The 10,515-nt window shown below is 41.5% G+C and overlaps 1 protein-coding gene across 1 annotated transcript in view; it reads left to right on the plus strand.

The window, feature by feature from the left end:
* The window catches only part of Ptprr (protein tyrosine phosphatase receptor type R), a 242,383-nt gene that overhangs the window by 185,316 nt on the left and 46,552 nt on the right, over positions 1-10,515 (plus strand). Inside the window, exons 7-8 of the mRNA XM_050135577.1 lie at positions 6,696-6,882; positions 10,124-10,208. Of these exons, the coding sequence (XP_049991534.1) occupies positions 6,696-6,882; positions 10,124-10,208 (272 nt within the window). The remainder of the gene's footprint in view (positions 1-6,695; positions 6,883-10,123; positions 10,209-10,515) is intronic.

A 10,515-nucleotide genomic window follows, 5' to 3' on the forward strand; every position in this document is an offset into this window, starting at 1 on the left:
GTGTCATGACACCAAGCTGGGGGAAAAATGACATTTTAATGTTTCTTTACCTCTTATCATGTGAATTAACCCTTCAGTTGTCATTATCTTTGGCTGCCCTCTAGAAAGTCTGAGATCAAGTATGTTTAATTCTAACTCTTGTGGTAAAGCATTGATTTAATCAGTTTCCAAGGTCCGGGCCCAGAAAACAATGTAACCAGTTTACTTTATCTATTCCACATATACACATATGTGTGTACAGGTTTTCATTGTGTGGGCAGGAATTGTTGTTGGGGCTGATTGGTGTTTCTACCTTTTGAGCTGGTGTCTTAACTATACATTCCTGCAGGACCAAAGCTTGCTATGTGGGCCAGGCTGGTCTTGAACACACAGAAAACGGCCAGTCTCTGCTTCCTGGGTGTTCTAATGATGATTTTGACTTTAATTTTTTAAGTTATAAATTTACCTTGTCTTATAGGAAAGGTGAGACAGGCTGGGTGTGGTAGGCATGCCTTCATCTCAGCGCTCAGGAGCCATAGGTAGGAGGACAGGAGGACTGGGTATCATTGTGTATCATCCTAAGAACTTGAAGACGTTTTATGCTGCCACTCAAAAGGGAACCAGCATCTTCCCAGGGCAGTGGGAGGTAGAACACATAATTTCCTACACCAAAGATGTCCTCCACATTCCAAAATTTTCTTCTCATTGTAAAGTGAAGAGCCTTTCTTATCTTCCTGGGCCCAGGCCTGTATCCTTTATGCTTATTTTCCTGCATGTCTTCCCTGAGGAATTTCCTTTGGGAAATTTTAGTACGAGTCGTCGTATTAGCTACTCCTCCTATTTCAGCTTCTGGACACTTGGTCGTGTCACAGTTTAACTTAGAATCGTCTCCTTTTCTCTTTTAAAATTTTCACCCTCTTATCTGTCACTTGATTCAGAGAGTGGGAACTATCCAGAATTTACCTGAAAGTAAAGGGATGGGGAAAGGCATATTGTTTATTACATATTCTTAACACTTAACACCTAAAGGAACAAAAGAGTTGCAGGACGTGGAGCTGTGAACAGATGCAGAGGCCAGCCAGTCCCACAGGGGGTGTTTTGCAATTGCTATCCAAATAAATACGGATTTCTCTTTCTTATTTTTCTCTCTTTATTAGTTTCTCCTGGAAAACAAAGTATGTGAGCAATCTGAATCAGAAGAATTAAAATGCTGAATTGGGTATAGAAGAATTGAAGCTCATCTTTAGGGATCAAATCCAGATTTAATGTGGTCATAAGTCATAGGATGCAGAGGTCAGAGTGCAGAGTTGAGGACCTTAGGTTCCTGCTCGCCCGTAGGGAGGGAGGACCTGTTAGGTTCTCACTTCTCACGTTGTGAGATCAGATGTGGGTGCTATGGAGCCCTACACAAATCCCTGTGTCTCTCCCCCTTTGAGCTGTGTACTTTTCCATTCTTGCTCCGAGGCCTGGCTCTAGCCAGCTGCCAGCATTTCTCACTGGACCGTCATTTCCTCCTCTTAAGAGTTGAGAGCCATATCTGCCTAGAGCACAGCAAGATGCTTCTGCTTGTTTCCTTTTCTTCTGCCCTCATTTCACTTCTCCGGGACAGCAGTGAGAAGGCGCTAGAAATCTCAGCTCTTCTTGGCCAAGTATCCCGTGCAAAGGGAGCAAGCAGCCTGCCTGGAAACTACCCCTTCTGCCAAAACCCAGCTCCTAAGGCCAAGTGTGACATCCCTCGCCTTCCAGGGAAGTAGATGTGTGGTCTCTGAGCTTCTCCAGCACGCAGTTGAAGTGCTCGTGTATTTTTAGCAGTGTTTGCTTCCCGCCTCGTGGCTATTAAGAACAGTAGTGCAGAAATGGACATTCCAACCGAGTTGTTTATATTCCCTCGCTGCGTTCAGTGTGGCCCTGGCTCATAATATTTATGTGTGTTTTCCTCTTGGCTTAATTGTAATTAGCCTGCTGTTCGCTGCATTTCTCTTACCTTGCCTTGAGAATTTGCTTTTTCCTTCTATTGTTTGCATTGGTATCTTTTGAATTTCCTCCCTCCTATTTACTTTTTTGGCATAAATAATAATTGGTGTTACAGGGGAACTTGATAAAGCCTTTTTATTGTGTTTGCTTTTCTGCGCCAGCAATCAAGAGGCATAAAAATGTCCAAGCCATTTTTCACGCTTGCGCAGCAAAATAGAGGCAATGTTTTCAAGAAGAATTTGAGTTCTTACTTTTCCACATTCTGTTGTTAAAAATCCAGATCTCTCGGTATTTTTGATGGCTATTATTTTTCTCTAAACCTATCTTTATTTTAATTTTCCTCAGCATGAAGTTTGCTCTGCTTCAGAATTGTCGAATGTTGACCCACTTCTACTCACTTTGGTTTGTGGTGTTTATGAGAATAAGCTCATATTTTCTTGGTTTAATAAAGTCCTATTTTGATCTTCAGATTATAGTCAATGGTTGGTAGTCAACAAAAACATGTCCTTTTTCTAAATTTTTCTGTAAATTGTGTTAAAACATGGTGATTAACTCTCTGGGAGAAACAATAACAACAACAAAAAGAACTTGGGAATTCACTTTTGACCATAGCCCCAAATAAATGACAAACAGACTGAATGGTTACGTTTTTTAAAAAAACACATTTCCAGGCTAGTGAGATGGCCTGGGAAACAAAGGACCTTGACACCAGGTCTGAGGCTGTGAGCTCAAATGCCAGGAGAGAAACAACCCTGGAGTTGTTCTCTGACCTTGACACACACATACAGTTGCACACACACACACACACACACACACAAGTAAATATAAAGTAAAGTAGTGCATACTCAGAAAAATCCGTTTGCTTAACTGAGCATACACATAAAGTTTCAGCAAGTTTAGTGTAAGGCAACAACAATTTGTGGTGTTTGCCACAAATATGTCTGAGAAACAATTTCACACCACAAACATCATAGCAATATGTCAATGACACAAACTAAAATTAGGAAAGATGGGGCTAAGAAATTCTCAAAGGTAAGGACCTAGAAATAAACAATGGAAGTTAATTCATTCATCCATTTTTCACACCAGAGAAATCAAAACGGTAGCCATTCGCCACTGCCATGGATCCCTTTAAATTAGAAAGATCTCAGAGTCAATTTAAATAACTGTGGAGAGCAGGAATATGTGTTACTTCTGGTTCCATTTTCAAATATCTAAATTTTACAAATTCCCACAGTAAACACCCTTTGCCAGGAAAACTTAAAATGTGGGTACATATTTAAGCTCTTCGCTCCAAGCATGTGCCTAAGCCTCCACACGTGGTCCTTCTTGTAAGCTGATCCTCTGTATTCAATTTCCTGAGGGCATCATATTTCAATTAATCCAAATACTGTTTGTTCTTTGAAAATAAGAATTAACAAGAGCGGAGATTTTCCCCAAGTTAACGACATCCTACCATCGTATTTTATGACAAGGACGGGAGAGTTGCTTCCCCATAAGACTGTTCTGTGGAAAACGTTCTTTGTGAGGTCAACGGCCGCTGTAAGTTAATTCTATAGTTGAGCTTGGGACATTGTCTGAGGGGGTGAGGTGAGGGGCTGTGGGGTTGTCTGGGGCTCAGGGCAAATGGCGTCGCTGTAGTAAAGGGAAATCTTAAGGAGTAGGCTACCAAGCTGTAGCCTTCGTCAGTGGCAAAAGTATGGCTTAGAGTCATCGATTTCAAAGCATTAAAGTTAATCTCAACAAAGTCGATTGGCAGCTCTTATGGAAGTGCCCCAAAATAGATCCCTTAGAGAAATTCTGCAAGCAGTGAGAATTAGAAAGGATTTTGCTCATTGTCAGCCAAATTTAATAACACCCATGCATGACATGTTATAAGCCGCCGACATCATTCTTTGTGTGTTGCGGGATAGTAACTCTCTAAGTACATTTACTTGATTACTTACTCGCTTTAAGAGACAGAAAACACCTGTGCTGCAGAGAAGCTAAGCAACCCTGAGAAGGGCGCAGCAAGAATATGGGCGGGCAAGATTTGAGGTCACACAAAAATGCTTTGAGGTCAAAACTCTGGCTTTGACTACTGTTCTTGACTTCACACACAGTCTACACAATCTGCCCACACACTCACTTTGGGAGGCAAAGAAAAAAAGAGCTTGTGTTTTATATTGTAACTTGAACTGAGTCTTTGACTGACAACTGTGTTTCAAAAATGGGTATTTTTTTCACCTGGAAAATAAAGGGAACCAGTTCTCCCAAAGGCTAAAACATCATATAACAGTGCTTGGCAAAATAACAGAAACTGGATATATTGGATTCCTTTCTTACTTCCCTTGCTAAGCCCGTCAGTCTTCCTTACTGGGTTCCACAGCTCTCAGTGAACCACAGACCCCCCCCCCTCAGAAAACTCGCTCATCAAAGACTTAAACGTGGTCTCTGAGAGGTTCTGGGTCTCCAGGTGTGGGTAGGGTGTGTGAGAGAAGCCAAACAAAAATTGGTATTCATTGATGTTGATATCGTAGCCGCGTCTGCGGGACTTAGGCAGCTTCTGATAGCCACGTAGTTTCTGCAGCTCTTGACTCGTACTCAACTCCAGCAAAACTCGGCCCCTGACTCGAAAATGCGTTTTGCACAGCTGAGCTCCAGCCCAGGCTGCTCTGCTCTCTCTCAGAGTACTCCTATGTGTTCTTCTCCCACACCACTGTCTCTGAGATGGCCAGGTCCACTTCAAATGACCCCTACGCCACACAGCTGCCCTGCCACTGTAAGTGGAAGAGACCTCACCATCCGCTAAACCTCTGACAGACTAGAGACCCTTCATCTATTGTGAATAAAAATTGAATGGAGTTGTGCTTTAAAGTGGCCTTGAGCTAGCAGCCCTGAAACAACATCTCCAGACTCGTTTCTGAGAGAGCAAGAGGGAGGGAGGGAGGGAAGGAGAGAGGGAGGAAGGGAAGGAGGGAGGGAGGGAGGGAGGGAGAGAGAGAGAGAGAGAGAGAGAGAGAGAGAGAGAGAGAGAGAAGGAGAAAGAGAGCCAAATTCTCACAAATACACTAAAACTAAAATAACAAACCAGAACCAGGGTCCCCTACAAGATTAAAGGCAAATACCACTGCATTAAAAAGGTTTAAAAACCAGTTTCTCACAAAAATAGATTAAAATTCTTGGTCTAAAAACAGAGCCATTCTTTGCTGCGCCTCCACTGTACATTTCCCACCAGGAAACACAACAAACCGTATATTTCGGCCAACAAGAGCCCCAAACGATAAAGCCCACACGCACATAGACCTCCCTACCAAATAGGTAATGTGTCAGAGGACATACAGGATGCTGTCCGTCTCTTCCTACCTCAGCAACCTCAGAGAGCAAATAATAATAGACTGAGACAGGTACATGTCGATATTAATTGTGTATAGGTGTGTATGCGTGCATGCGGAGACAGGAGGATAATGCCAAGTGGCTTCTTCACTCACTGTTCCCTTTGATTTTTGAGTCAGGGTCTCTCACTGACCCTGAAGCTTTTGGGTTTCACCAGGCTGCTAGCCAATGAACTCCAGGAATCTATCCATCTCTGATTGTCTCCCACTCCCAGCTAGTGCTGGATCACAGCTACATGCTGCCATACCTGGCATTTTTTTTAAATCACGATTCCTGGGGACCTGGACGCCTTTTCCTCACATGCCGTCTTAGGGACAGCTATGCAACCATTGGTTGTCACGTGCTCTTTCGTAGCTGTCCCTCACACAGCTACCCTACTGCTAAGTGGGACTTCCATCTTCTACACAGCACACCAGGGTCCGTGTAAAAGGAAGAACTTCAGTCACTACTTCCTGAAAGAAGAAAAGGAAATTATAAAGAAAAGATAAAATGAACCTTAGCCTTTAGATCTGTGATCTCTATGGGCTCTTACAAGTTTCACACAATTAAATTAATAACATAGATACGTATGATCATATATATGTGCTCATATATAATACAAAGTTATTTTCTATTTTTTATTTAGATTCTTGTTTGTTTGTTTCTTAGATAGTCTTGTGTGGCCCAGGTGGGCCTCAAACTCATTATATAATTGAGAATGACCTTGAACTCCTGATCCTCTTGCCTCCAATCTCCCAACCTGTAGAATTTCAGGTATACCACCACCACACTTGCTGTAAAGGGTTTATCCAGAAGTTACAGTACATACATTCATGTGTACACATACACTTTCAAACATTTACATTCTGTATTAATGCAATAAGTTGGACTATAGCAGACTGCTATTTTAATTTTATTATGTTTTAATTAACCAATCAGAGGTATGTTTGTTTGTGATACGTTTTCAATTATGCCTACATTGCGAAATGGCTAAAGCATTTAATGACTATGGTATATATTTCGAATTCCCAGGCATACATATAAATACATGTGCTTTTGTACTATCTATGATTTCTCAATTTAAATTTGTTTACTTTTTCTGACTTTTTATTTAAAATTATTAACCATCTTATTCTTTCTGCAACAAGTATGCTTACTAATGACTTACAGTACATGTTCTCAACTCAGAATTGTTTGCAACTATAAAATTGCCCATTTCCTATAAAAGATCTATGGAGACTTGCTGTAGTTAGTCATGATACCAAGTATATGATTTTTGTTTCTGCAAAGATATTATTGAACTTTGTCCTTGTGCAAAAAAAAGCGACAATCTATTTGATCAAATCAGACATGTAATATTTAAATGTAATATTCTTTCCCCCTTGTAGACGAGGGTCCAATGTATCCCTTACCTTGGACATGAGCAGCCTGGGGAACGTGGAACCCTTTGTGGCTGTGCCAACCCCCCGGGAGAAGATAGCTGTAGAGTACCTGCAATCAGCCACCCGTGTTCTCACAAGGCCACAGCTGAGGGACGTTGTGGCCACTTCCCACTTACTTCAGAGTGAGTTCATGGTGAGTGAGTCTGCTCGTTCTTACTCAGCTTTAATAAGCTCAGCACTGCAGCTGGAAGTGGCGCTGCTGCCCTCTCTCAAGCAGCTCGCTGTGGGCACACGGTCACAAGGCTAAAGGAAAGTGCCATGGCTTTAGAATCACCTTCTCTTTTGTCACCTGCTGAGTGATTGCTCAGGCTGCGACCCAATGCTTAACTGACTCAGAGCCTGTTAGCGTCCGTCGCTGGTGCGGGAGCACCAAGGGGCTGAGCCGAGAAAGGTGTCTCGGGATTAGGTGTCTTCCTGTGACAGTGGGGGATTGAATTGTTCAGATTTACCGGGGCACTGAAATCAAAACGGGAAGTGGCAAAAGTTGAGCCTTGGAAACATAAAAAAGGGGGAAAAAACCCAGATTTGAATACGTGTTTAGGAATAGGACTTAACCTTTACTTTAGTAAAGCCCCTGCATCCGCAGGCACTGGAAGGGAACAGAGGGGAGGCTCTAGAGATAAATCTGTGGAAACCAGAACTCAGGTATCAGCACTAAAAATGCACCCAGATGAATTGAGAGAATTTGTAATGCAGAGCAAAATGTGTACTGTGTACAACGAGGTAGCCAAAAGAAATGGAGAAGTTCGGGGCAGTACTAGAGTTTTTGTTTTGTTTTGCTTATTGTTTTTTAACTTGGGCAATGGAATTCAAGAAAGACCAAGCATGGGCTTAAAATGAGGATGAGTGCTGTATGACATTCAGTTTTAGAAAATCGGTATTGCATCAGGTAACTTAATACTCGGTAAGATACTACACACACTTTCTAGGTTTTGCCTGAGGGAATACTTGCTGCTTATATGACTTTACATCATAAAGCAGTCCCACAGCTTAAGCTATAGGGATCCAATATAACAAACAGAAGGTTCTATGGTCCGTTCGGATATTTGGAACCAGACTGGCAGAGAAATATCAGTAACCTGCTAGACTCCCTATCAGTGACATCAGCTATCGTCAGCTTCCAAAGTAAACACCAATGTGGAGTTTTCAAAATGAGATGCCGTGGTGTGTCATGTTTTTAGACATGAAGCAGATGAAAGTCAAAGATGAAGGAGCCAATCAATGGTCACACTGCATAGCAAAGACATCTAGTGCCTGTTCTGGGGCTGTCAATGGGTCTTTGCTTATGAAAACACCTTTAACATAGCCTGCTTCCCTGGAAGGAAGATGAGGCCAAGAAAAAGAGACAGTGTGAGATCCTGATAGACTGTCAACGTGTGTCAGAAAACAGGGTAATGTGAAAAGCAAAGGAGGCAATAAAGATGTCACCTTCTCTGTGGCGTTGTCAAAGCAGACTGGCTCGTATAAATTGTCAAAAATGAACATGTGGGTTGGGGAGCTAGGTTAGCTGGCGGAGTGCTTGCCTAGCGTACGTGAAGCTCTGAATTTGATCCCCAGCACCGTATAAACCTGAAGTAGTGGTCCACGCCACTCAAAATAGAGGGAGGTAGATTAGAACTTCAGGGTTAACCTTAGCTCCACAGCCAGTCGAGGTAAGCCAAGGCTAGATGAGATCTTGGCTAATAAAGTAAAATACGTAGGGCCTGTAGAGATGGCTCAGTGGTTAAGAGCACTGGCTGTTCTTCCAGAGGTCCTGAGTTCAATTCCCAGCAACCACAAGGTGGCTCACAACCATCTGAATTGAGATCTGGCTCCCTCCTCTGGCATGCAGGCATACATGGAGGCAGAATGTTGCATATATCATAAATAAATAAGTCTTGAAAAATAAAATAAGTAGACAAAACATAAAAAGGTTTTTCTTGAATATTCAACAACTTTATTTTGATGACTCAGGGCTAAGGAACTTAAATGTTTCAGTGGAGTAGAGACTATCTTACGCGACTAAGATAACACAAACTATTGAAGTGGCTCTTTGAAAGGGAAATTGTTCCCTGCCATCAAGTTTTCAGTTCAAGATGTAGCCTGACTCTTCCTGAGCTTTCATACTGGCAGAAAATGGAGACAGCTTGAAGTGAGGTCCTGGATGAGTTTTCTCCTTCCATTGTCGTTATTTTGTTTCCAATGAAAACTGGGTCAAAGAAAACTGGTAAAAACAGGAGGCAGCCAGTGTGGTCAAAGTTATATGCATGCCTGAAAACGACAAGGTTTCAACAAATTTGTTGTTTTATTAGAGGAAGGCATTTTATGAGATAGAAGGGTTCAATGTTCATCAATCACCAAATAACAATAGTCATTTTATTTCGTACCACCCTGATGCGTTCAGTTCATTTAAGAACTTTACGTTAATAAATACTGTATTTTTATAAGCAAATCTTAAAACACTTGCCTGTGTCCTTTTGGAAGTTCTTATTCATTACTTGAGCTCAGTCATATGAGGGTGCTCTCGGTCTTAGTCTTATAGATGGGCACAGAGCCACTTCTGTGCTTACTCGTTCCTCTTTGATTGGTTAAGCCATGTGATGTATAGTCTTCCTAGATAAGAATATTCTGTTCTGGGCTGGAGAGATGGCTCAGCGGTTAAGAGCATTGCCTGTTCTTCCAAAGGTCCTGAGTTCAGTTCCCAGCAACCACATGGTGGCTCACAACCATCTGTAATGAGGTCTGGTGCCCTCTTCTGGCCTGCAGACATACACACAGACAGAATATTGTATACATAATAAATAAATAAATAAATGTTTTTAAGAAAAGAATATTCTGTTCTTCTTAACTAGGAGAAAAACAAACCTCTTTTCCCAGAAGTGTTCCGTTCATAACCACAAATGAAGTAGTGCAATGATAGAAGAACTCTTGACTAAAATCATCTCAGCACATGGACCAACAACAACAAATCCTTCCACACTTATGGCTTTCAGAGGGAACTTTTAATGATTCTCAAAGAATCACAATTGATATGGAAAAGACTGCAACTTTGCTGATCTTATAGAAACTTTTTGAAGAAATTTAATATACTGTATTTTTAAAAAGTATTTTCCTAAGTGATTTCACAGTAATGCTTACTATCCAAGTGGGGTGTTTTCTGTCTCTGTAGTATCTACATACAAAATAATCCTTCCAAAGACACAGGGATGCTGTTTACAAGTCAGCATACAGGCTTCATCTTACCTGTTTATGAGAGAAAATATGTTGTTCAGCCAGTGGAGTAGTCTACAGTTTTATAACTTGGGAATCCAGTAGATTAGAGAGCCAACATCCTCTGGGAAGATTTTCTTTATGTCAGCATTAGATACACGATTTGATATCATTTGTCTTTGCAGGAAATACCAATGAACTTTGTGGATCCCAAAGAAATTGATATTCCACGTCATGGAACAAAAAATCGCTACAAGACCATTTTGCCAAGTAAGTTTCTAGAACGGATAGCTTGCCCAGTAAAGCCATGTTGCCCAACTCACTTCTGCCTCACCCTTTTCAACCCTCATAACACCTATTAGACAGCACACTTAGAGTGGAAATATGAAAGTCGAGACTAGTCACCACTAAAGTTATCTAAAGAGAAGTATCTTTATTTCGTGTTACATTCATCATTATGACCAGCTCACAATTCCAGAAGATCCACAGTTCTAAAGGACTATTGCAGCACACATCATGGCTAAATTGATTTCCATCATACATGGATCTACTTATGAAGGAGAAAAAACAAGATCTC

The sequence above is a fragment of the Alexandromys fortis genome, unplaced genomic scaffold (genome assembly GCF_014885135.2).
Source record: "Alexandromys fortis isolate MF-2015 unplaced genomic scaffold, M_Fortis_MF-2015_v1.1 scaffold_24, whole genome shotgun sequence".
Classification (NCBI taxonomy): domain Eukaryota; kingdom Metazoa; phylum Chordata; class Mammalia; order Rodentia; family Cricetidae; genus Alexandromys; species Alexandromys fortis.